Source organism: Rhinichthys klamathensis, unplaced genomic scaffold, assembly GCF_029890125.1.
Source record: "Rhinichthys klamathensis goyatoka isolate OS25496 unplaced genomic scaffold, OSU_Roscu_1.1 h1tg000303l_1, whole genome shotgun sequence".
Classification (NCBI taxonomy): Eukaryota; Metazoa; Chordata; class Actinopteri; order Cypriniformes; family Leuciscidae; genus Rhinichthys; species Rhinichthys klamathensis.
In genome coordinates, this window is record NW_026606822.1 from 1,635,331 (window position 1) to 1,661,920 (window position 26,590).

The 26,590-nt window shown below is 36.1% G+C and overlaps 2 protein-coding genes across 4 annotated transcripts; both read left to right on the forward strand.

Annotated features, from left to right (window-relative positions):
• The first annotated feature begins 1,122 nt into the window (after positions 1 to 1,122).
• Positions 1,123 to 9,687, forward strand: stx16 (syntaxin 16). Of its 3 annotated transcripts, XM_056270516.1 has the most exons (9): positions 1,439 to 1,525; positions 3,940 to 4,101; positions 5,584 to 5,691; positions 6,648 to 6,788; positions 6,944 to 7,106; positions 7,897 to 7,985; positions 8,371 to 8,514; positions 8,706 to 8,786; positions 8,972 to 9,687. In XM_056270516.1, the coding sequence occupies exons 3-9, from the start codon at positions 5,599 to 5,601 to the stop codon at positions 9,074 to 9,076; spliced, it is 816 nt and encodes a 271-aa protein (XP_056126491.1). In that variant the 5' UTR covers positions 1,439 to 1,525; positions 3,940 to 4,101; positions 5,584 to 5,598; the 3' UTR covers positions 9,077 to 9,687. The 3 variants fall into 3 exon arrangements, with proteins under 3 accessions (XP_056126489.1, XP_056126490.1, XP_056126491.1); XM_056270514.1 differs by lacking the exon at positions 3,940 to 4,101 and having other exon boundaries at positions 1,123 to 1,576; XM_056270515.1 differs by lacking the exon at positions 3,940 to 4,101 and having other exon boundaries at positions 1,123 to 1,525.
• A 2,356-nt stretch (positions 9,688 to 12,043) lies between these two features.
• npepl1 (aminopeptidase like 1) lies at positions 12,044 to 20,047 on the forward strand. Its single transcript, XM_056270496.1, has 12 exons — positions 12,044 to 12,222; positions 13,515 to 13,700; positions 14,471 to 14,641; positions 14,785 to 14,874; positions 15,707 to 15,788; positions 16,038 to 16,180; positions 17,507 to 17,584; positions 17,770 to 17,870; positions 17,971 to 18,094; positions 19,099 to 19,275; positions 19,492 to 19,602; positions 19,686 to 20,047. Exons 1-12 carry the CDS (start codon positions 12,073 to 12,075, stop codon positions 19,848 to 19,850), a joined length of 1,578 nt encoding a protein of 525 aa, XP_056126471.1. The 5' UTR covers positions 12,044 to 12,072; the 3' UTR covers positions 19,851 to 20,047.
• The last annotated feature ends 6,543 nt before the right edge of the window (positions 20,048 to 26,590 follow it).

Consider the following 26,590-nt stretch of genomic DNA (forward strand, 5'->3'; position numbering starts at 1 on the left):
ATAGATAGATAGATAGATAGATAGATAGATAGATAGATAGATAGATAGACAGACAGACAGACAGACAGACAGACAGACAGACAGACAGACAGACAGACAGACAGACAGACAGATAGACAGATAGATAGATAGATAGATAGATAGATAGATAGATAGATAGATAGATAGATAGATAGATAGATAGATAGATAGATAGATAGATAGATAGATAGATAGATAGAATAACATCAAGACATGTTTACCGGTTTCACATATGGAGTTTAGACACTGTCTGGTTAAGTGAGATAAATGACTAGTTCCTCTGTCCTGTCCTGGGAAAAGCAACAGCAGTGCTGATCCCCAAAGTCTACTTTCCACCAGACACTATAGAAAGGTATTTTATCATAGTTATCCTTTTAATAGATCCCCAGCTAATAGACATCCATACGTTTTCAACATTTGGAGTAAAAACGTTTTCTAAAAGCGTTCACACAGAGGTTTCCCCTATCATCTTCCACACCGATGTCAGATTGTGCGTATGATTTTTTTCAGGTGGGAAACACTGCCGCCGTGTGGTGAAACTTCAAATGAAACCGTTTCGCAAGTGCAGATTGTGGAAATGCCAAATGGCGCTTCTGAGTCGCCGTATTATTCTCAACGCAGGAAATGTTATATCATTGGTTTTAAACAAAATTGTTTTTATGCTCATATTTAAAGAACAAACTAAATTTACGAATATACATTTATTTATATGGCTTGTTGTAACTAATAAATATATGAGTTTTATATTTGCAAAACTACCATATTCTTCTTCCATATTTAAAAAATAATAATAATAATACAAACCATAACCATCAACAGTAGATTTTTTTTTTTTAAGATATAAACATTAACTGGAATAAAAGAGAAAAAATGTAAATAAATGACAGCACTTACTCGACAAATTATATATCGAATATAACTCAATAAACAAAGCAAAATAAGATGTACAAATACTGAAATATTACAATATTGCTTTTATAATGTGATTTTTACTAATTAAAACTATAAGGTTAAAAAAAGTCACAAATTAAAAATAAATTAAAACGTCTCTGATTTTTGCATATTCATTGCCCAAAGCGGAAGTTTCATTGTGATGTCACGTTTACGTATTCCACGTCACGGAAGTCACACAGACATGATCCATTTGCAGCCCAAACCAAGCGGATAACTTGGGTTGTCGGTCTTGTAATGTTGTAGTACTTTACAGGATATAGACTCAGGACTGCATTGGTCTAAAAGAGAGCCGATAACTTTCAAAATCGGAGGCGCTGAGTTGCTGGGCGAGCCCGCCTGCCGTTTTGCAGGCTAGCTCGCTAGTTAAGTAGCCTGCAGCCTTGACGACGAACCGAGTAACTAATCTCAAGACAGCCATCGAGGCAGCCTGTAGTTATTTCATTTTACCGTCCTCTTGTATTGCGTAGCCATGGCAACTCGGCGACTAACCGATGCCTTCTTATTAATGCGGAACAATGCAATCCAAAACCGGCAGATTTTGGCTGAGCAAGTGAGTACATACGACCCCCGTCGTACTCTGAATACACGTAGCAATGCTGCGGTGAGTCTAACGTTCATTGTCTGAATTGAATGTTTTCGCGTGTGTGTGTTGGATTCTCAGCTAGCTAGACAACATCCCTAGCTAGTGATGTTTGTTGATGTCAGTTGTCCAACAAACCTCCACTGTTTTGTTTGCTGTGTGCGGAGCTGGCAGGTCTGTGCTAAACGGCTAGCTGATCACGAAACAGTTTTCATACAGTCGCATTTTGATTTAACTCAGACGGGAATGGCAATGGAGTTACTAAAAAGGTGATGGTCGTGCTAGTTTAAGGACGTTTAGATCATCAGTGTATCTGCAGGGAACATCATGATGCCAGTGACCCCACAATATATAACGTTTACTTAAATCGCCCCCTTAAATATAAAGCAGATGTATGTTTTCCGATCCATTTATATTGTATTTGGAACAATATTAAGCATTATATTATAAGGAGAAGTTCGTTGGCTTTTATATTGTCATTGTAGCAAAAATAATTGATGAAAATATTAGCTGGGTAATATTTACCTCATATTAAGTCTTGTGTGTGTCACTTGAAATTATGAAATTGTAATGTCAAATCCAGTATACACTACCGTTCAAAAGTTTAATAAAAAAAATGTTTTTGAAAGAAGTCTCTTCTGTTCACCAAGGCTGCATTTATTTGATAAAAAATGCAGTAATATTATAACAATGTAAAATAAAAATGTTCTATGTAAATATGTTTTGTATTTAAATGTATTCATTTTGATCAAATTAAGGCATACTTGCTGAATAGAAGTATTAATTTAGTTTACAAAACTTCCTGAGATTTGTAATGATGATATAGCGTAATTTTAATTAAACGTAGCCTATATAAATTCTGGTTATCTGGGAGTATATATAATACAAAGTTAAAATAGTTATTTTTTTAATAATATCATAAAATGTATGCATCTTTATATCACCTCCCCTTAAATGACTCGAAGCTGTCATATGTCATGTGATAGCTGCTGTTTATTCATTTAAATACATAATTAATAACTGTAATGGTGAGCTTTATTGTTACATTTATAAAAGGTTTTTGTGAGACAACTTTGGTGCTCTACAGTATATAGAGCTTATTCAGAGCAGCACCGTCGACAGTATGAAAATGAGGCTGTGAGGGATAGACTTGCCGTGTTTCCAATGGCATCCGCTGTATAAAGCTCCTAGATTACTTACAATTTTCTACAGTTTATATTGTCGGGAGTTTTTTGACAACTGAAATTTGTTGGTAAGATATTTTTTCCAGTGTTTCATGAACAGAACAATCCAAAAACACATTAAATAACAGTACAGCCCATTGAAGAGATGCATGTCTTTCCCTCACAGCCCCTTTCGTTCCCATTAAAAATCAAAGATGGTGCTGCTGTTAGTCAAGTTATGTTTTTACCGTTTTAAAAATGAGACTCCAGAGGAAGGCAGTATGTTTTGTCTTCCAATCTTCCATAGATATTTCCTTCAGATTAGCTGTGTATCACATTTTTCTTTCTCTTTGATGCGGGTGGGCGGCCTGGTATCCAGCATGATTTGAAATAGTCCTGTATCTTTATAGGGCAGGGTTCCTCAAATCTTGCCCTGGAGTGGAGAGCCAATGCCCTGCAGAGTTTAGCTCCAACCCTGATCAAACACACCCGAGAGAGCCAATCCAGGTCTTCAGGATCACTAGAAAATCACAGGTATAGTAGGGGAGTTTGATCAGGATTTGAGCAGTGGCCCTCCGGGACTGGATTTGACAAACCCTGTTATAGGGTATTGATTGGGTCTTGACAGACAGATCTGTCAGTGTGATATTTGTACCTGTGAAGAGTGACAAAGTTACTAGCACGGACGTCATTCCAATCATATATCATGCCTGCTTGTGTTTTGTCTGGTGTAGTGGCTCCATTCCTTACTATCTGCTTGCATGTTGATTTTTCCCTGTTTGCACTTCTTGTGATCTGAGCACCTCTTGCACTGTCTTGCAAAAATCCTTACTGAATCTTCTGCTGTGCATTCATTGTTCAGATAATCGTTACAATAATCGTGTCACTTTGTTGTTTTGGGTTAAAAATAGGATTTATCTATAAGCTTAATCATTTTACAAATTCAGTAACAAATTGAAAATGGGTTGATTTTTCCAAACCTAATATCTAGTGAGTTTATGAATCAGTAGCACAATTATACAGTGGGATTGAGATGTTATTGGGCTGGAATGGACAAATCTTTCATGCCTTGAACTTTATAGCAACGTTATGCATTTGATATAAATAATTCACATAGTATTTTTATATGTATATGCATTTCCATATCCTACAATAATATATAAGTAACAATTTGCATTTACTGTTTTTGTTTTTGTTTTTTTTTGTTCTTGATTTGTCCAGTTCTGTCCAAGTCCTGCTGTCAGTCTTTTTGATGCTGATCACTTCTTTTTGTCTTGGGCTCCTCTGCTCTCACTCCTATTGTCCCTCCCCTTCTCTTCTATCTCTCCTCTCATTGGATGGGACTTCGCCGGGCTCTTCCAATCACATTAGGAGTTTGATGAGGTAACCTTGATGTTTTAACCTAAGTTTATGGGTAGATCTGAATCAACGTCCCATTGCTAATCTCCGCCCCCTTGATTACGGTTGCTAGTTTAGACTAGCTTTACAGAACTTCCTTTTGGGAAGAATTGATTAATTGATTGATTAATTTATCACCATAAAAATATGGATCTACATGCTCATTTAAGAATGAGAGAATGCATTCGAAACTATCCAAACACACACGACTTACATAGACTTGCATTAGAAAAAAACAAGAGCTTGTCTGATAATAATGGAACAATAGTAGGATAATGTTCAGTTCCAATTTTAAGGCGGGGCTTAAAAGGGTCAGTTTTTGTGCAGAAATGGGAACACCATCATTTATATCCTTCATTCCTCGTGTGTTTTTGTTTATTAAATATTTTGCCTAATTTGATGATGCTTTCATCTACCAATACTAGGACTGGGTATCGATACAGGTGTCCCGATTCGATTCCAATTCACAAGAATTTCAATTAAAATCTAACTAATATAAATGTATAAAAGATTATTAAAGACAAGTAAACGGTCATTAATAAAAAAAGAACAAATAATCAAACGCAAATATAGCGCAAATAAATAAATACAGTAGACCAAAGATACGAATGAAATAATCAGTGCTTTTCGGGTTTTGCAGGTAGATTAACTTTAGTTTTCAGGTACAGAAATTGAATGTAAAGTAATCAAATGTAAAACAACACTGCATGTAATCTTTATTGTACAAATTAAATAAAGGTTAATCCTTATAAAATGTACAAAAAAAAGTTTTTCAGTGAAGAGCAGTGAGTGATTTCTTTGTCTTTTGTCTTTTGATTAACTTTAAAAACACAAGACAGCAGCAGGAACATTAGGCTGATGTCACTTAAAGACAAATGCACGGATCCAATATAATGATACACATGCGTTGTCTTTCTCTACTGTTTACGTTCACTTAAGCCATAACTTTGTTTACTAGGATACTCGCCAAGGTGGGCATTTGATATAAATCTGTGTGAATTTGTCCATTCAAGCGCAAGGAGACGTGAAAGATAATTCATTATATTGTTTGCATGCTGTCTGAGATACACAGCTTTCTGTGTGCACTTTAGATGTGTGCGAACAGCGAACACAAAACTTCTCACACAGAGCGCAGCGCACTAGTTCTCTTTCGGGTCTTCTTACGCATGAAGGCGCACATGAATCCGCCATGTTAGGCACCGAATGAATGACGAGGTCCCCACTGTCGCGCAAGGTAAATAAGAGGATGACATCTATTCTAGCGGAGAAAACTAGTGATAATAAGACTAACATCAATCAGATATTATGTTCAAAGTTTTACGGAAATAATTACGGAAAAAAGATAAATTAGCCCTTAGTAATAAATAATGCAAATACATTTGACAGGTTTACCGTATTTAAATGTATTGCACAGATATTCTCAACAAAGAAATGTGATGTTTGCTGTCTTGTTTCTCTGTCTGTTAGTTGGCTGATGATCGTATGGCCCTGGTGTCAGGCATCAGTTTGGATCCAGAGGCTGCTATCGGTGTCACGAAGAGACTCCCGCCTAAATGGGTGGAGGGAGTGGATGAGGTAATTAGATGATTGTTTTAAGTGTTCTTAAAAAGAAAGGATGGGATGCATTGTTGATCAGTGACATTAAAGGAATGTTCCAGTTTCAAAACAAGTTCAGCTCTACCGATGGCATCTGTGGAATGCTGTAAATCACTAGAGAAAATCATTTAGACTCATCCCTTAGTTTGTACAAACAAAAACATGTGACCACAGTAGGTTCTAGCAGAAACATGCTGCTTGCATTATGATTAAACTACCATTTTTGGGTTCATTCAGATTTTTAAAAAAGAACTTATTACGTTTATTCAGCAAGGACATATTACATTTATCAAAAATGACAGCAAAGACATTTATAATGTTACTACAAAAGAATCCTGAAAAAAATGTGTCACGGTTTCCACAAGAATATGAAGCAGCACAACTGTTTTCAACATTGATAATGATAATGTTTCTTGAGTAGCAAATCATTAGAATGATTTCTGAAGTATCATGTGACACTAAAGACTGAAGAAATTATGCTGAAAATTACATTTTAAATATATATTCGAATAGAAAAGTTATTTGAAATTTTCACAATATTACTGTTTTTACTGTATTTTTGACCCTATGAATGCAGCCTTGATGAGCATAAGAGATTTCTTTCAAAAACATAAAAAAAATCTTACCGACCCCAAATGGAAGTGTATATTAATTTTTAGTGTATACATTTTTAAAAAAAAAATAATAAGTTGTTACTGGCAAGACTACTGTTCTAGGTGGATGATGCATTTTTTTTTTTATACATTGCATTCATGCAAATGGATGTATCAGTTAAAATAATTTCTGTGTTTATCCTGAACCTATGGATATTTGACTTTCGTATACATAGTCTTCTATCCATAGTCAACCAAGTATGACATTAAGATGTTAGTTCAGCTGGAATGTTAATTTCATCTCTGTTTAAGAGACAGACAGTGAATTCCTTGTTCCCACAGATTCAATATGAAATCACACGTATTCGTCAGAAGATGAAGGAACTGGCTAGTCTGCACGACAAACACATGAACCGTCCCACGCTGGATGACAGCAGTGAGGAGGAGCATGCCATCGAGATCACTACACAGGAAGTTACACAGGTATAATAACACGCACATAAATCATGTTTTATTATTACTGTGACATCTGTTCATAACTAAAGCGGTTAAAGTGGACACAGGAAAACTTCAGCAATTGATCTGCACACATCATAAAACGAAACAATTTTCAGCATCTGCATATTATGTGTGTGTAGATGTTTCACAGGTGCCAGCGGGCCGTGACGGGGCTGCAGACTCAGAGTCATCACTGTACAGAGCAAGAAAACAGGCTGTTGACCAATGTGGTGTCTTCATTGGCCCAGAGCCTTCAAGAACTGTCAATCAACTTCAGACACACACAGTCAAGCTACCTAAAACGTAGGTGTATGCACACAGAAACACATTATATATGTTGACAGGGCTGTACAGTGTGACGTACACGTGCGATTGAAAAAATTTACCTTAGAAGCACACATGCGATACAGTTTTGCATGTGTGTGAGACAGCAGCTTTTCTGTGGGAATTGAGTTTGTTGTGTTTTTATTTGTGTGTGAGGTTTATCTAGGGCTGCACAATTAACTGAAATGAAACCAAAATCATGATTTGGTTTAGTGCGATTATGATCTTGCAAAGTTTACACTACACCGGGCCGTTTACACTACATCTTTTTCAACTAAAAATTTAACACTTTTTATGCGTTTTGGCTGGTCCTTTACCCGTCAACGCCGTTTTGGGAGCCTGAAAGGGCAAACCTTTGAAAACGGGATTAAAATTGCAAGTTTTTGAAAGCAAATTTGTGAAAATAGTGACATCATAGGCATGCATATTACGTGTTCAGTCTATAGGTGCGTCAAAGAGTATAGAGGTACTTCTATACTCTTTGGGTGCGTAGTGTTTCTTTACAAATTGACATTGCCAACTCCTGGCCTGGCAGCATAATACAATGTTCTTAGTTATTTTCATGGATCCGTGTGAACGGGGATTGTCATCTGTATGCGAAAAAAAAAAAGCAAAGGAAAAACGTTTCCGTTTTTAGGACATCTTTGTTGTGTACCCTTACCCTTGTGTTCCTTAACTTCACTTTAAACTTAAATTGAGGCTCTTTAAAATACAAAATGCTGACATGTGTCACTGTATGCTCAGTTCTTTGATTTGCTTTTATTTTCAGGCATGAAAAACCGTGAAGAAAGATCCAAGCACTTTTTTGACTCTGGTCCTCTTGTGGAGGAAGATGAAGATATTGCATTATATGACAGAGTGAGAATGTTGTACAAATACTCTACATATCCTTAATTCTTTCATCTCGAATTCCAAATATTTAAGCATTTATACTACATACATGTTTACATATTGATAATAAGCCAATCAGTGTTTTGCTAATTTTATAATTTTGCACTATTGTTGGAAGCAGATAATATCCATTTTAAACACCAAGCTTTATGCTAAAACTATTAAACACTTATATTATAAGGTTTTGATGCCTAATGTCCTTAGCTTGTAAATTCTAAATTCCAGACTATTTGAGTAAATGCTGTATAGATTTATATTTTATATTGTCCATAATATGAAATTATATATATTATTGTCAATAAACGGTTGACATCTGGCTGTGTGTGACTAAGTGTCTTTCTCACTCTCTTAGGGATTTACAGATGACCAGCTAGTTCTGGTTCAGCAGAACACAGTGATCGTAGAAGAGCGGGAGAGAGAAATTCGACAGATCGTTCAGTCCATCTCTGACCTTAATGAGATATTTAGAGATCTTGCTGGAATGGTTGTTGAACAGGTCAGTGTTCTTTTTGATGGAATAAAATATTAAATAGAGCAGGTTCCATCCTTAACTTGTGCAATTTTAGATTCTTTATACATGTATAGGTACAGTATATACAGCTAGGGAGCTGATTGAGACGCACCCTGGGTCCCCAGGAGCAGGGTTGAAGACCTCTGCATTAATGTCAATGTATATATTCAATTCAGGGCACAGTCCTCGACAGAATCGACTTCAATGTCGAGCAAGCTTGTGTCAAAACAGACGAGGGGTTGCAGCAATTGCAAAAGGTGAGGCCCTTATCAAGCCTGATGATGTGTTAAGCAACATGTCAAGGGTTAATTGCTTACATTTACTTTTTCAGTAACTTGTTGAGTAATATGAATGGACTTTGCGATATCCACATGACAGTTTAAAAGTAATATCGCATAGTAGAGATGAAAAGCACACTAAATGTTTCTCTTTTCTTTTTTAGGCTGAACAGTACCAGAAGAAAAACCGCAAGATGTTGGTCATTTTAATTCTCTTTGTCATAATTGTTATTCTAATACTTGTTCTGTTCGGGACAAAGTTTAGTTGAATCATTCCATGGCCTCTAGGAGGGATCTACCTGTATGTATGAGAAAAAACACGTATTTCTCTGTGTGTGTGTGTGTGTGTGTGTGTGTGTGTGTGTGTGTGTGTGTGTGAGAGAGAGAGAGAGAGAGAGATGGTCTGCATGCTGACTTTAAAGACCATTCTTGAGGGTGGATTAATTGTTGAACGGATGAAGCTTAAGTTTTAAAGTACTACACAACAAAATGAAGCAGATAAGGACGCCCACTGCTGGCCACCGAGTGCAGTGTCTGGAGACAGTTCATGGGTTTAATTCTCCAGTGTTAGTACCCAGGTTCCTTTCAGTTGGAGCCATCAGAGGGCCTGTTTTCTTCATTTGTCCCGCACAAGCACAGCACTTATGAGCATGGCTGCAAGATGGCAGCATGTTTGTCTCAACCGCCCTTGTCATCTAATTTGACGAGTAAACAGGAAGACGATGGGGAAAGATAAGGTATCCTCAGAGGTCTGTAGCTCTCCTTGAACATGACCAAATGTGCTTGGGTGAATCTTCAAAAGAATGTCCAGGTCATATTTTACCACAATAGAAAGAAATATTAAATTATATACAGCATTTCCTAAAGTTTTTGTTAAATCTTCATATTTTCCCAATATTTTTATTATTATTTTTGCATTGTGAATCACATTTCCCCTCTCAGTTATCATTACTGTAATGCATAATTTAATTTTTAAAGCAAAAATTAAAAAGTACAGTTGCAGTATTACAGTATTTTTACTGTATAACAATTATAAAAATCTGATGGAACGGAATCACAATTAACAATAATGTAAAGGAAAGTGGAATAAGCAGGAATGGGCTTAATGGACATCAAAATAAATTCACAATACAAACTCGTAATTTGGTGTTAAATTTCACCTGAGTCCCACTTTTTTGTGAGCATCTACAGTGAAACCTCAGAAACCATCTTACAGTGAAAGCTGCCTTTGAATCAGATCTTTGCTTGTAGGTTAGGGTGTGTGTGTTTAATGTGACGTCACAAAGTCTGTGTTTTTCCGTAACTCAATCTTTTGTATGTTTGTGCGTGTGTGAGAGGAGATGCACTGACACTCAATCAACCATGGAGAAAGTTGAAGACCGAGGAATGAGGAACACATTGTCGAAGCATGTTCTTTCTACAAAACTTTTAATTATGCTTTTTTTATTTCTATTTGGTAAAATGTATAGCATTGGGATTATGACCGGTAATGAATGAACTGAATGTTACATTGTCCTTTATGAGTGTTCATAACAAAGCGTTATTTTCTCTGCTCACGTCGGCGGAGGTGTATAATGTACCATCATGTGTTTGTCTATGTTTTAATGGCAGTGTTGTTGTCATGATATCAGTATCATTTCAGTGAAAAGCAGGAGTGATTCCTCAAGGTTTTTTGCTTCACTCTCTGTTCCTTGCCTTAAAAAGTGGACATCTGTGTGTGTGCACTAAACTTGGATGTTTTTTAAAAGCTTTGCTTGTCCACGTTTCATTGGTGTTGTCACAACCGTATCTTTCAGTCTGACCTTTGATCTTAAACTGAACTTTGACCTTCAGTCCCTGACTGAAGCTCGGTCAGGTCTGCTGACTGACTGTACAACTACTGTCCCCTGTACAAGATGAAATTATTTATTTTAGATGCAAATACGTGTACAGAGTTTATGGAGTTCTATTGTTGTCTGTTGGCAATGTCTGGAACCTGGGCTGTTTTTGTTATATTATAATGATGATTTACTTTTTTCTGTCCTTTCAAAAATCAATTCTTGTTGGCTTTTGTAAAGGGTAGTTGCACCACTACTGTATGATGATGGGGTAAAAATGATTACGTTGACCAAGATCCAGAGACAGTTTATTCTTATGTTATTTTAGAAGGTAAAGAGAAAATATAACTGCACATTCAAGGCTTAAATCCATTTCATGTGGTTTTCTTCATGGTTTTGGCGTGAAACCCAGTGTGAATATTATATTTTTCTGCCATTATGGTACTACTGTATGCTATTTGAACCTTATGTAAACATGTTTTTAATGAAATTAAAACAAATATATATATATAAAGACAAATGTTGTGTGTTATTTAATATATGTACCTAATAAATAAGCTATCTACACAATGGAGATGGTAAATTTTTTTCCCTTGTTTTAAGCCTTTATCACCTTACTAAGACTTTGTATTGATTATCAGCTGCCACTACATCTCCCAATAATGGCTTATTGGGTGATGTAGAGTGACAATATTTATATGCAGTTTTTGTAAGAAGTTGCTGTTCTGTTATAAAGATCTCATTGTTTTACATGCTGAATTTCATCTTACGCGTTGGCCGTAAATATCAGCAACTGCATCAAATTTCATATTTTTTTGCTTTAGTTGGTCGTAGTTTAAAATGTTTAAGCCTCTTGCTATGTCTTTAAATTATAAGTAACACTTTAAAATAAGGTTTCATTGTTGCACATTAGCTAGGCTAACTACATTAGATCATGAACTAACAATGAACAGTACTTGCATTTACTAATCTTATTTGATGTTCATTTCAACATTTATTAATACATTTTTAAAATCAAAAGTTGTATGTTAACATATAGGCATTAATGCATTGTGAATAACTATTTTTAGAGAATAACTCTAACAAAGATTAACGAATGTTGTAAGGAATAGGCCTACATAGCACACTGTTAGTTCATTTTCGCAAATACATTACTAATGTTAACAAATGAGACCCTATTGTAGTGTTACCAAATGATAAAACATGACGTGGTTCTTTGATACAGGTATTGAATTGAATGATTACCATATTCGTACACCGTGAGATACTGCAAATAATTTTACAGTCTTAAGTTTTGCATTTTTATTAGCACTTTATTGTTCGGAAAGCACAGAAAAAATATGTAGATATAAATAAATAAATAGCGCTCTCAACACAAGGGCTCGCGAGACGAGCGGGAGGTTAAAGTGCATCTTCCTTCTGAAGAGAGACTGTCATTCGGCAGGAAGATGGCGAACGTACTGCTTGAGTTCAAGGCTTCTGCCGGGGACTCAGAGCCGCAGAACCGCCCGGTCCTCATCGTCGGCCAGCTCGCCAATCTGCAACAGATTAACTGGAACCAGGTGAAAGGGAAACTGCAGCCAGTGGTCACAAAAGAGGTACCGTACATAATGTTTAATAAAAAAGTAACTCCGCTTGTAAACACAGAATGACGTTAGCTTACAGGCTAAAGTTCTGCCTGGGCTGTTAGTGTTGTGTTACAGACCGCTAATCTGCATTTACTAATGGAAACGTCTGTTATAGATAATTATAAAAAGATAATTAAAATCATTTTAACGAATTAAGTTACTTTTCTTGACTGGCTCTTAATTTAATGAAATGACTCTTATTTTACAGTTCTGATTTCTTCCCACTAACAAAAGGTACCATGATATTACCCTGTCTATTGATATTGGACATGCCATGGTTTTCTGGAGATATACAATAGTAATGACATTGTATTCTTTGGGCATACTATGGTCTTCAGGTACTTCCAGTATTTAATACCACTTACACCATGGTAATAGTAATACTGTGGTATTTTTGACGTGGTAGCATGGCAATATCTTTTTACTTTACTGGGCATGTCCAGCTGTTATATTCATTAACATATTTTTGAACACATGTAAATACCAATGCTTAAGAATATAATAATCATAAGGATGCACTGATACGAACATTTTGGCTTATACCAATAACCGATAGTTCTTTATATTTTAAAGCCGATAACCGAAATATTGGTCAGTAAATGAAAATACAGATTTTTATTTCGTTATTGAGGCCCTGATTACAAAACCAAAAGTTTCACCATAAAAGCCATGTCCCAAGCACACAATTATAATGTTCGAACTTCTCATTATAATATTTTGTATCACAGACTTGCGCTGCACATGTTGCACTTAACTGTATTTTCCTTTTTTTAAGTGATTCCAATCATATTTCAAGCAATTCAAAACCATAATTGCGAACAGTGTGCATCTGAAATGTCTCGGCTGAAGGAAATAATCCATTAATGATCGGCTTTAATATATTAATGATAACATTAAAGTGAACATAAAATGGCCGTTATATCATGCATCAGTAGATAATACTCACAGGAATCAGCACATCTGATATTATTATTGTCATACAGCCAGTACTTTCTTACAATTTCAAGCACATCATGTTGTTTTGTAATGTTTGGTCAAATCTGTAAAGTGAACATTTATCATCATCATTAAGACATCCTGATAGACCTGACACTCTGGATTGTTTTGATTTGCTGCCTGTGCATGTGATCTATAATATGATGTTATTTTTCTTCACACTGTAGATTAGGTTTTAGGTTCACAAGCAAATAATATTGCATTCTACTACCATTTTTTTGCCACACATTTTTGTTTATGTGTGCTGTATCTGTATTTGCATTCAGATATGGCAGGCAGCTTTGTCTTCTCTGAACCCCAACCCTACGGATAGTTGCCCGCTGTATTTGAGTCATGCCGCTGTGGCAGCCCTTCCTTCACGAGTCAGCCGTCACAACAGCCCATCATCTGCCCACTTCCTCACCCGACTGGTCCGAACCTGCCTGCCTGCTGGCAACAACCGCTGCATTGTGGTCAGTCACATGTCACACCACTATTCATATGCTTATAACTCAAATTGTTCAAATAAACTAGGGAAATATGTCAACTGTTTCAGACTGCATTGGTTTTATAGCTTGTTGCTTAATGCATGTTGGTTTGTCTTCATTTCCCTTTTCTTTTGCTCATGATTTCCATGTGATGTGAACAATCTCTGTTTAGACGGATCTGTAACAGTAATTCATATGAAATTACTAGGGCTGTCAAACGATTAATCGCGATTAATCGCATCCAAAATAAAAGTTTGTGTTTACATAATATACGTGTGTGTGTATACTGTGTATAATTATTTTCATAAATAATACCCACACATGCATGTGTATTTAAGAAATATTTGCATGTATATAGACTGAATGTAGCCTATATATAATGTATATTTTATATAAATATAAACATTTTATATAAAAATAACATGTTTTTCTTAAATATATACATGTGTGCATTAATATACCAAATAATTATACACAGCACACACACATATTTTATGTAAACACAAACTTTTATTTTGGATGGGATTAATCGTTTGACAGCCCTAGAAATTACATTTTAAAAAGTAAAATAATAATAAATGGTAAACACGTTTCAAAAGTGTAGTCCCAACACGTTAAATGTTAGAATCAAGAAACAATTTGTAGTTACTTTCTTTTGCGATCAGTATTATGCCACAAATACTGTTGATGCAGCTTAAAACGTTTCTGCAAATGTCACATTAGTTAAAATGGTCCGTTTATTATTGGCTTCTCAGATGGTGTGCGAGCGTTCTGAAGTGTTCGCATCAGCGTGTGCCATTTCCCGAGCTTTCCCGCTGTTCACCCGCCGCTCGGCGTCTTCTCGCAGGACAGAGAAGAAGCGCGTCGCTGTGGAGTTTGTGTCTGTGGGTCAGGACAACGGCCCCCTGGAGGTCTCCACACTGGAGGTAAAGTGTTCAGATCTACTTCCTCATGCCACAGATCATCAAGTTGGCTACCTTACAATCAGCTCAAACCACTGCTACTAGTTCATCTATGTTTATGCATCAGTCTGTTATATCTGTATGAATGTGCAAGTGTTTGTTTCCAGTGCCTTGCCAATGCAGCGGATGGAGTTCGCCTGGCTGCTCGAATCGTGGACACTCCATGCAGCGAGATGAATACTGATGACTTCCTGGAGGCAAGCGTTTCTCCTCGATATCTGGATATTTCTGTGAAACACTGCTTTTAGTATTATTTATATACTGTTACGGATTATATTCATATTTTGAATTGGTGTTTATTTTTATATTTTCAGATTTCATTTTAATTTTAGTTTGTTGTAGTTGGACTTTTAGTTTGTTGTAGTTGGATTTTTAATTCGTTTTTTTTTTTTTGGTAACGCTTTACAATAAGCTTCCATTAGTTAATGCATTAACAATACATTTGATACAATATTTATTAATCGTTTTAATGTTACAACTGTTCATGTTAGCTCAGTCCATTTAAATAATATGAACAGATACAGCTTTTGATCTTATTATTGTATTAGTAAATGCTGAAATTGACTAAGATTAATAAATGGTTTGGAAATATATTTTCATTGATAGTTCATGTTAACTAATGTTGTTAAGAATAGTTAGGAACTCGCACGCCTAAAAATTAGTCCAAATGAGGTGCGTAGACAAAAAATTCCAAGTAGAGAGGCACTTCAAGAGAAAAAGGCACATGTTTCAGTCACATGTGACCTTTTTCAATGCCAAGCTTGCAATCTTGCTTGGCATTGATAAAGGTCACATCATGTGACCGAAACGTTTGCCTTTTCTATAGTACAGCATTGATTTTATCTCGCTTCTTTGGTGGAGTGAACTAATGTCGTTAACCTCATTGTAAAGCGTTACTTTTTTTATTTTTAGTTAGTTGTAGTTTTAATTTATTTTTATTTTAATTTCTCATTTTTAGTTAACAGTAACAACACTGAAATTGTTGAAATGGACTTTTCCACTCATGATATTTTATGCAATCTTCTGCAGGAAATCAAGGCAGTGGGGAACGGCTTAGGCATCACACCAACTATAATTAGAGGAGAAGAACTGAAACAAAAGGGCTTTGGGGGTAATCATGAGTTTGTTCTTTAAAAAGTCAGCTGATTTTCTGACCTATGATGAAAAAGATGAGCTTGCGTTCTCAACACAAGATGAGTAAAAGGATATGTTACTTTACAACTGCTGACTTCGGGCTTATTCCTCCAGATGAGGTTTTTGTGGCACGTAAAAGAAAACTGTGCATGTCTTTTTAAGCTTGAAAATGCAAGCGAGCATTACTGTGCATATGTTTATGTGTGCAAAATCCCTTTCTCTTTAGGCATCTATGGAGTTGGTAAAGCTGCCCAGCATCCTCCTGCATTGGCTGTTCTTAGCCACACCCCCTCAGGTGCCACACAGACCATTGCCTGGGTGGGCAAGGGCATTGTCTATGACACCGGGGGTCTCAGCATCAAGGGCAAAGTAAATACCACACCTCACCGTCAGCCTAGTGCACTAAAAGATGGGCAGAATGCTCAATACGTTTTTTTCTTCTTAAAGGTCCAATATGTAGGAATTTTTTAATAAAATATCACAAAATCACTTGCACAGTGTGATATATTTCCTGCAGTTGTGTACTTAAAATATCCCAAAAGTCTCCAAAGATTTTTTATTTCAGAGAAATTCAAATTTTAAATAAGTGGCCGTCCCGGAAAAAAAATGTCGCCTGTCAATGACGCAATATCCGCGCTATCCTCGGTTTCTGCTCGTACTGCCATAGCCATGACGTAACCATGGTGACAGACGTGGACAACTGCATAGTGCGTAACGTTTAGCGGCACGCAGTTCTTGTTTCTTGCAAACATAGACCATGCCAAGCAGACTTTGGGACAAACAAGGAGAACTAAAATGAGGATCAATATCAGCGTGGCGTTTTTGAGATGCCGAGAGCTAGCATCCGCGACTAACTTGGACTTGACAGAGCTTCACGAGTCACGACTTGACAGCTTTATTAGACAGGTGTGCAAATGTACATAAAACAAATCAATGTTATATAACGTTAGCTCAACATGATAAAATATTAGAATATGGTCAGTATGCTATTCTAATGTTGATCTAGCTTACTGCTAGTTTCGTATAGCAAACGAACTAACATGTAGTATAACATTAGAACTTTCAATACACATTTAAATGCCGTTTAGTGTGATAGTGTAACGTTAGACCGAGTGAAGCAGCGCTACGTTCCATCACAAGTTTAATTCGTCTAATAAACTGACCTGTGTGAGTAATCCAGCACTCGCGGGTAGTTCGGTAGAATTAAATGTCCTTATTCCTTTATATCCGCGGGACTCGCGTGTGATATCTGTCTCTCTAGCAATCGCGACCTGCTTCATACCACTGTAATGTTAAAAAACATGAATGTTTGCACTCATCCATAAACATTATTAGATCCATCAGCTTGACAGCAAGTCCCATCGTTCAACTCATCACTGCGTCATCAACCTACGCCTTTGTTATTGTTGGAAACTGCACCCTCTTGTGCCGAAAAAAACCCTACATATTGGGCCTTTAAAGGTGATGTAGTGTGTAATTTTTTTGGGGAGGTATTCATATTAAACCCATTCCAGTGTAATGTGTAGCGTACACTAGAAGTAATAAAAATTTCACAAAAAAATGCCATCAAAGTGAGAGTACGTCAGACCAAAGATGGAGAAAATGACACTTCATCTTTAAACACAACGCTATATCTGCAATTACACCATTTAAGATTATTGTTTTTTACAACAACAACAAAAATCTTTTCCTTAGACCACAATGCCAGGAATGAAGAGAGACTGTGGAGGAGCCGCGGCCATTTTAGGAGCTTTTAAAGCTACTGTTAAACAGGTACTGCAAAAAGATTTTGTTGATTTGGCATGGTGAATACTAGTTGCATTAGTGTTTACATTACAAATGCAAATTGTAACCCGTTTACATCTGTATTTGAAATCGGATCACACAAAGCGGATGTTAATAGCAGGTGTAACCTTAGCCCAGGTTTTAAACTGACCTTAACTTCTGTTTTGTTTTAGGGTTTTAAGGACAACCTTCATGCGGTCTTCTGCCTGGCTGAGAACTCAGTGGGACCTACAGCCACTCGACCAGATGATATACACACTCTGTACTCTGGAAAGTAAGTGTTGGCATGTCAACTACTGATGTATAACTGCTTGTGTCCTATCCAGCAACATGCACTTTGACTAAAACTAATGTGTGTTTCCATTGCTTCTCAGGACAGTGGAGATAAACAACACTGATGCTGAAGGGAGGCTGGTGCTCTCAGATGGTGTTGTGTATGCAAGCAAAGATCTCTCTGCGGACATCATACTGGACATGGCAACGCTGACCGGCGCTCAGGTGTGTTCGTGCTGACATATTAGTCTGTGAAGATCTTCTTTCTTAAGCCTGAAAAGATATTAACTCCATATTAAATTTCAAAGCAGTCATCTTCAATGAGATGTGTGAGTACAGGTTTGTACAGGTTTTGACTAAGAACAAGATCTTGTATATTGATATAAAGTGTTTGAGACAAGATTATCAGATAACACATATTGCTGTTTTAAACCGCTTTATGGCTGCTGCACTTTGGATCTCAGCATAAACTGGTTATATTTTAACTTGGTCTTGTGTGTTCATAATCATGTGATGGAACTTTTTGTCTTCTTTTTTTTTTTAAAGAGTTCACTCTGAATCACTTCTTTGTCATGCGGTTTAGTCACAGATCCTCACTGGTGGTGCTGACAAAAATCCCTTTGAATATTATGATCAGTGTTGCTGATGTACTTCTATTCAGAAATGATGCATAAAATTTATCAAAAGGGACAGTAAAGGCATGTATAATGTTAGAAAATAAAATATTGATCAATATTTATTTTATCACAGTTTCCACCAAGATATGAAGCAGTACAACTGTTTTCAACATAAAAAATATTAAGAAATGTTTTTTTGAGCAGCTAATTATCATATTAGAATGATTTCTGATGGATCACGTGACACTAGACTGGTGTAATGATGCTGAAAATTCAGCTTTGCATCATAGAAATAAATGACATTTTACAACATTATATGAAAAAAGAAAACATTTTAAATTGTAGTAATATTTTACAATATCTCTACTATGCTTGAACAAATAAATGCAGCCTTGGTGAACATAAGATATTCTTTAAAAAATAAATCTTGCAGACCAAAAGCTTTGATCTGTATTGTGTGTATTGCATTTTATATCAACATGCAGTTTCATTCTTATAAGGAATTGCCACTTTTCTTTATCCATTTAATTCCCAGTCAAAAAAAGTCAAGTCCCACACTACTCAAACATGCTGTTTTATGTAGCCTTTAATGTGTGCTGTTTCCTCCTGTAGGGAATCTCCACAGGGAAGTATCACGCCGCTGTGATGACCAACAGTGAGCAGTGGGAGGCGGCTTGTGTGAGAGCGGGCCGCAGCAGCGGAGACCTGGCACATCCTCTGGTCTACTGTCCCGAGCTTCACTTCAGTGAATTCACCTCAGCTGTGGCTGACATGAAGAACTCTGTGGCGGTGAGGAAAAAAGGATGAGATGGTTGTGGAGTGAAAAAGGCAGTGTTTTGTTGTATTTTGTGTACTTTATTTATTTATTTTTCTATATTTATATTATTGTATTGCTGTCTAAACTATTAATTGTCAGTTCTCCACAACCTAGGACAAAATTAAATTGAAATTGTAATTTAACGTTTTTTTGCCTGAATTGACTTTAAGAGTGTTCTGTGTCCACAGGACCGTGAGAATGCGCAGAGCTCCTGTGCTGGCCTCTTCATTGGCTCTCATCTGGGTTTTGATTGGCCAGGCATTTGGGTACATGTGGACATCGCTTCACCTGTTCATGTCGTGAGTATATACTGAGCATAATTCGAAATTAAGCAAATTACTTCAAGAATTATTAATAACTCATCAATGTGGATTGTCAACAGGGGGAGCGAGCCACTGGTTTCGGTGTGGCCATGCTCTTGTCTCTGTTCGGCCAGGCATCTGAGGACCCCTTGCTCAACTCTGTGTCCCCGTTGGGGGCCGCCACAGTCAAACCTGGCTCCGAAGACCAGATGGGGAGGGATTGCAAGAGGAGGAGACTCATCTAAGGATGAATTCAACAGTTCTTAATCTTCAAAACAAAACATCAGTTACGCCTTGTACATGTTTTCACAAATGTTACATCTATTAGACACACACACTCCTTGCCCTATACCATCCTGTACTGACCACCACAGATAACCTCCCTCAGTAAAGTTGACAGTACATAGTTATGAATTTAAATAAAAGTGCAACGTTGTCTCAATGTTTTGTAATGTATTACATGTGAATCTCTTTACTTGCCATAGGGAATGTTGCCAGGAGCACCTGATACTGTACCAAGGTCTTCAATGTCTTCTTTTTTCAACCAGAAACTGTTTAAAATGCAATAATTCGATTTTATTTTCAAACATAAATGATGTCACAATCATAATGTCAGTGTAAGTGATGCTTTTGTTTTACATTAAATGTGTGCTGATGGCCATATCCACTTTTGATGCCAATCTTGTTAGTATGGCAAATGAAGAATATGGAATGTGAATGATAAAATCTTTTTAAAAGTAAATGATTAAAGTTTGTTCATGTTTGTTAATGCAATTATTCAAAGGTAACACAAAATCTACAGTTTGTGCAAAGGGGGATAACATCACAATTTATAACCACCAATTAAATTCTATTACATACTGAAACTTTGATTTGTAATCATTCATACATACTACATCTTCCGCTTATTCGGGGTAGCAGTCTAAGCAGAGATGCCCAGACTTTTTTTTTTTTTTTTTTTTTTTTTATCAAAATACAGTAGATACAGATGTTTCACATATACTGTACTAAATGATTACAAATCATCATAAGATATGAAAAGCATTAAAGATAACATATCAATGAAATTAAAGAACACTCAATCACACATTAGAAAAATAAAAGAAAGGAAAAAACAACAATGTAAAGGAGGTATACATGTATACTTAAAATAAAGAAGAGGAGTTTAAATCTTTGAGGATGTCCATCGTTCTGGTTGCTTTGCGGTTTGAGAGTCCTTTCAGTGTTTCAAAATAAATCTTCATGTCAGCTTTAAAATGGTAGGATTTAAGATGTTAGGCATCCTTTCAGACCATTTACATTTATGTATGTAAAACTTGCCAAGTAATAAGATCAAATTTAACATAAAATCGTCACTCTTGTCTAAATCTTTTTTTTTTCATAATAAAAAAAAAACATCTCTTTTCTCTATACTTATCTTAATTCCACTCAACATATTAAATAAATATTCCACATCAATCCAGAAAAACTTCACATACATACATTCAAAGAAAAGATAAGATAAGAGAGTTTCAGTATCCTTTTTACAGAATGTACAGGATTCAGAAAGGTCATTTTTATATCTTTTTAGGAACTCATTTGTTGGATAGATTTTATGTATAATTTTAAAATATATTTAGTACACTTTGTTATTAATACAGTATTTATTAGTATAGGTCCAAGTCGATCTCCAATTGATATTTCCACAATGTTCATTCCAAAAAAATTTATGTCGAGGTGGAGCAGGAATCTAAAACTATTACATTTACTATCTTTTACATCAACACCGTTTAACAAAACCTGTTTTTTATCCATTGATTGCTTATGAGGTTCACTACTGCCTCTCAAGAGTCTCAAAAAACCTACTGGTATAGCATCAAAAACAATACTGTATTCTCGTGGAGATATTGGAATCCCAAATATGTTTAAAAATTCAGTATATGTAAGTAAGAAACCCTTGTTATTTATCAATTGTGAGACCATTAGAATATCATTTTTAACCCAATTGTCGTAAAAGATTGATTTATTCTTATATTTAACCAATTTATTGTTCCAAATTAAGTGTTTGTGGGGGGAAAAGTTATGTTTGTATATAAGAAGCCAACATAAAAGAGCCTGTCTATGAAAATTGGATAACTGAATGGGGAGCTTATTAACCTCAAAGTCGCATTTTAAAAGAAACTCTATACCACCAACTTTTTCAAAAATAAGATTTGGAATTATATACCATAGTTTATCAGTATGCTTAAAATAATGTTTAATCCAGTTCAACTTGAAAATTGTATTAGAAGTACCAAAATCGAGCACATTTAAACCTCCTCGATTATAAGAATTACATAAAATATTTTTATTTAAATAGTGTGACTTGTTTTTCCATATAAAGTTGAATAAGGTCGAATCAACTTTTTTAATAAAAGATGTTGGTACATCTAACACTTTTGCAGGATATACTAAACGAGACAGCCCCTCAGTTTTGGACAAAAGAACTCTACCTTTGAGTGATAAATCCCTCATGAGCCACATATCAAATCTCTTTTTCATTTTCACCATAAGAGGTTGGAAATTAGATTGCACTCTGTCTAATTGATTTTTACAGATATTGATACCAAGGTACGTAACTTCCTCCCTAACTGGTATACCTTCAAATTCAGTTAAAGGAATATCATTGTTTTTAAGTGGGAAAAGAATACATTTTTTAACATTTAAAGATAAACCTGAAGCTTTAGAAAATATATTGAGACATTCCATAACTTTTTTAACCTGTGATATGTCTTTTAAAAAAATAGCTGTATCATCAGCTAGCTGACAACATTTAATTTCTTTATCCATAATTTTGATGCCTTCAAACGAGTCATTGTGTAGAGCCAAAGTTTGCATAATCAAAAGGAATAAGAAAGGAGCCGCCGGATCTCCTTTTATGCCCCGGGAAATGCTAAATCTACGAGTAGTTCCCCATGGAAGTTTAACTGAACTATTGCAGTCACTATATAAAGTTTGTATTGCCCTTTTAAAGTGTTGACCAAAACCAAAAAATTCTAAAACGTCAAATAAAAATTCATGTTTTACAGTATCAAAGGCTTTGTATATATCTATAAATAAAATGTAACTATTATTGGTTATGTAATCCTTATAATCAATTAAATCTAAGATTAATCTAATATTGTTACTAATATGTCGTCCTTGCATAAAACCAGACTGACTGTCATCTATTATTGTATCTAAACATAATTTTATTCTTTGCGCAAAAATATGAGACAACAATTTCGCATCATTATTAATTAAGGTTATAGGGGGTATAGGGGGAAGTCTACAAGTTTCTATAGCCTCCTTAAAAACTAATAATAAGAACTCAGAAATGTAATCTTGGAATGCTTTATAAAATTCACCTGTTAGGCCATCATTCCCTGGGGATTTATTATCTTTAAGCTTACTAATGTTCTTTTTAAATTCTTCTAGGGATATATCTTGATCACAAATGTCCTTCTGAGTTTCATCAAGACCTTGAGCAACACTTTTTATACAGGAGAGAAAATATGAACTCTGACAACTGTTGTGTTCGGAGTATAGTTTTTTATAAAAATCTTCCACAAAATTAGAAATTTTTGAGGGGTCTTCAGAGATCTGATCATTTATTTTGAGTTTATATATACTGTTAACACTAACATTTCTCTTTTCTAAATTATGAAAATACTTCGTATTCCTTTCACCATGCTCTATCCATTTTCGTCTAGAACGAATAAAGGCTCCCTGTGCCAGATTTTGATAGATATTGTCCAATTCAGCTTGTAATTCGAATAAAATATTGATGTCAGCTTGTGATTGCTCATCTTTTTCATAGATAGAAATTATTCCCTTGAGTATTTTATCTTGTCTCATTCTTTTTTCCTTAGATAATTCTTTAGCCCTTTCAATGGCCATATTACAAATCTGAAATTTTGTATATTCCCAATGTTTGCCATATATTTTGTCTTTTTTTGCTTCTATCAAATTTTCATTTATAATTTTTTTGGCTTTTTCTTTGAAGATTCTATCACTCAAAAGTGTATTATTTAATTTCCAATAATTTGGTTTATATTTTATTGATTGATCCCTTATACATAGTACTAAAGTTATCAAATTATGATCAGAAAAAACTGAGGGCTCTATTTTGGTTTCTTCCACATTGTCTAGCAACTCATTTGAAATAAGCCAGAAGTCAATCCTGGATCTCTTAGATAAATTTTTGTTATTCCAAGTGAACTGGATTTGCTGTGGATTTTTAAGTCTCCATATGTCACAACAGTTTAAATGCATACACAGATTATTAAACTCTCCATAATTACTTCCTAAGGATCTTTGAGGTTGACAGTCTTTGATGGGGTCACTTATGCAGTTCCAGTCCCCCCCCAAAATTAGTTTAGCGTTCATAAAGGAATTTAATAAGGTATTTATTTGTTCATCAAATTCTGCAAAAAGGAGTGTGTTTCTATGACTATTATTAAGACCATATATATTACCCAAAATGAAAAGATTCTCCATAAATTCAATAACTAGAATAACCCATCTTCCTGAATCATGAACAACATTTTTAAGGATTTTTCCCTGAAAGGAGCCCTTTAATATGGCAGTGCCAGCAGATTTACTGTTTCCATAAGCCATCCAAATATTGTCTCCCCACTGATTTTTCCAGAAATTAAAATCTGAAGCTAAGGCATGTGTTTCTTGTAGAAAATAAAAATCTGCCTTGAAAGTTTTACAAAATAAAAATACAGCTTTCCTCTTAGTCTGTTCTCGTACAGTATACCCCTCACATTAAGTGAATAAAATGACAAAGACAAATTGAAAAGTAGAACAAGTTAACTAAAAGAAAAAAAAAAACCTTGAGTTTTAAATGTAACAAGAGGGAAAATGATTTTCTTCACCTTTTTAAATATTGATCTGAACAAGCAAACTTGGGATTATAAATCTGACCTTTTAACTTTCAAACATTAAATATAACAGCACATCACTAGATGCATTTAGAATACAACTGAACTTCTCAACGAAAGTCCATGGCAACTTCACTTTTAGAACGCATCAGAGCTATTATTACATTTGTATTTCTTTGTCCTCAATTATGGCTCTGGCTCCGACGAAGAAGGCTCTTCTCCCTTGCTTCCGCGCCTCTTCAATCTGTGGCCACAGTTTAGTGCGAGTCTCTTTGTCTTTCGTAGTCAAATCTTCGCCGAATTTTAACTTCTTTATTTTGAGGAATTCCGAATTCTTCGCGCATTTCCAAACCTTTTCTTTGACCGATCTTAATGCAAATCTTGTAATCACCGGTCGAGTTTTACCATCCTCTCTCCTCCCGATCCTATGGCTCACATCAATTTGGGAGCGGAGATCCTCATCAGGGTCTTGAATGACTGCCTTGCAGATGTCAATCACACGCTGTTTAACGTCTTCTCCTTCCTGCTCGGGCAAGCCATACAGCCTCAAGTTCCATCTTCTGTGATAGCGTTCCATTTCATTCACTCTATCTTCCAGGCCTGTAATTTTCTTCTGATGGTCATCACTTGCAATTTTAACAGTTTTTATTTCTGTTTTCATATCTTGAACTTCGTTGAAGAGAAACTCCGATGATTCCTTTAACGCTTCGATGGTGTCTGCATTTTTCTTTATCAGGCCTGCAAGATTGTCCGCGTTCTCTTTTATTTTTTCAGCTACAAGCCTCACGATGTTATCTTGCAGTTCGGAGAGTGTAGGTTCAACTTTACCTTTCTTTGCGACTGGAGTGCACGGAGTTGACTCAGGAAGATGGACAATTCCTCCGTCGGAATTAGTGCAGGTGTGTATATCACCTGCTTTGACAACTTCCATAACATCCTCAGTCACATCTCTGTGCTCAGAGTTGAATGAAAGCGTCTTGTTTGTCTTTTTACCTTGATCTCTTTGCCTTTTGTCTGTCATCTTTTTTTTAAGCAACTGTGCTAAATAGTCCTCTTATTCTTTGGTCCTCTTCCAAATCGTCCTCTTATTCAACTACAGCAATATAAAGATATATTTCCAGTTGTTTGCACTAATCAGATTTAACGTTTAAGGTGAGAAAATCATTTATATTTCCTTAGCCTTGCATATTGCCAACTGTCACGGCCGCCATCTTGCGCGCGCCTCCCCTAGATGCCCAGACTTCCCTCTCCCCAGACACTACCTCCAGCTCTTCCGGGGGGACACCGAGGCGTTCCCAGGCCAACCGAGAGACATAGTCCCTCCAGCGTGTCCTAGGTCTTCCCTGGGATCTCCTCCTGGTGGGCTGTGCCCGGAAAACCTTCCCAGGAAGGCCTCCAGGAGGCACCCGGAGCAGATGCCCGAGCCACCTCAGCTGACCCCTCTCTATGTGGAAGAGCAGCGGATCTACTCTGAGCTCCCGAGTGATCGAGCTCCTCACCCTATCTCTTAAGAGATCGCCCAGCCACCCTGCGGAGAAAGCTCATTTCGGCCGCCTGTATCCGGGATCTTGTCCTTTCGTTCATGACCCACAGCTCATCTCCTCCTTCACCACAACAGACCAGTACATCAAGCGCGTTACTGCTGCACCGATCCGTCTGTAATCTCCTGTTCCATCCTTCCCTCACTCATGAACAAGACCCCAAGATATTTGAACTCCTCCACTTGAGGCAGGAACTCTCTACCAACCTGAAGTGGGCAAGCCATCCTTTTCCGACTGAGAACCATGGCCTCAGATTTGGAGGCGCTGATTTTAAATTTTTGTAATCATTAATTAGAAATTTGTTACAAATATATTTGATGTATTTGTTTTCTGATAAACAAGGTTGATCTCTTCAAAACAAACTAAATGTTAATTTACTTAAGTCTTTATATTTATGGAAGATGGATTTTATTTGTGTACAGTGGGGGAACAATTTTGCAGGTTTTTTACGAAACATTCGTAAATATACGAGTAAATATGCGAGTGATTTGCGCGTAAAGAGACCTTCCCGAAAACTCTTCTCCTGATTCACAAATAGGCTACTTCGTAAACGTCAGA

What these genes read in the sequence shown, in the direction of transcription:
- stx16 (XM_056270514.1), top strand. Translation starts at nt 1,445, where the DNA reads ATGGCAACTCGGCGACTAACCGATGCCTTCTTATTAATGCGGAACAAT. An exon ending in ATATTGCATTATATGACAGA is followed by an intron (nt 7,986 to 8,370) that starts GTGAGAATGTTG and finishes TCACTCTCTTAG; the next exon opens with GGATTTACAGATGACCAGCT. An exon ending in CTGGAATGGTTGTTGAACAG is followed by an intron (nt 8,515 to 8,705) that starts GTCAGTGTTCTT and finishes TATTCAATTCAG; the next exon opens with GGCACAGTCCTCGACAGAAT.
- npepl1 (XM_056270496.1), top strand. Translation starts at nt 12,073, where the DNA reads ATGGCGAACGTACTGCTTGAGTTCAAGGCTTCTGCCGGGGACTCAGAG. An exon ending in AGCCAGTGGTCACAAAAGAG is followed by an intron (nt 12,223 to 13,514) that starts GTACCGTACATA and finishes ATTTGCATTCAG; the next exon opens with ATATGGCAGGCAGCTTTGTC. An exon ending in CAACGCTGACCGGCGCTCAG is followed by an intron (nt 18,095 to 19,098) that starts GTGTGTTCGTGC and finishes TTCCTCCTGTAG; the next exon opens with GGAATCTCCACAGGGAAGTA.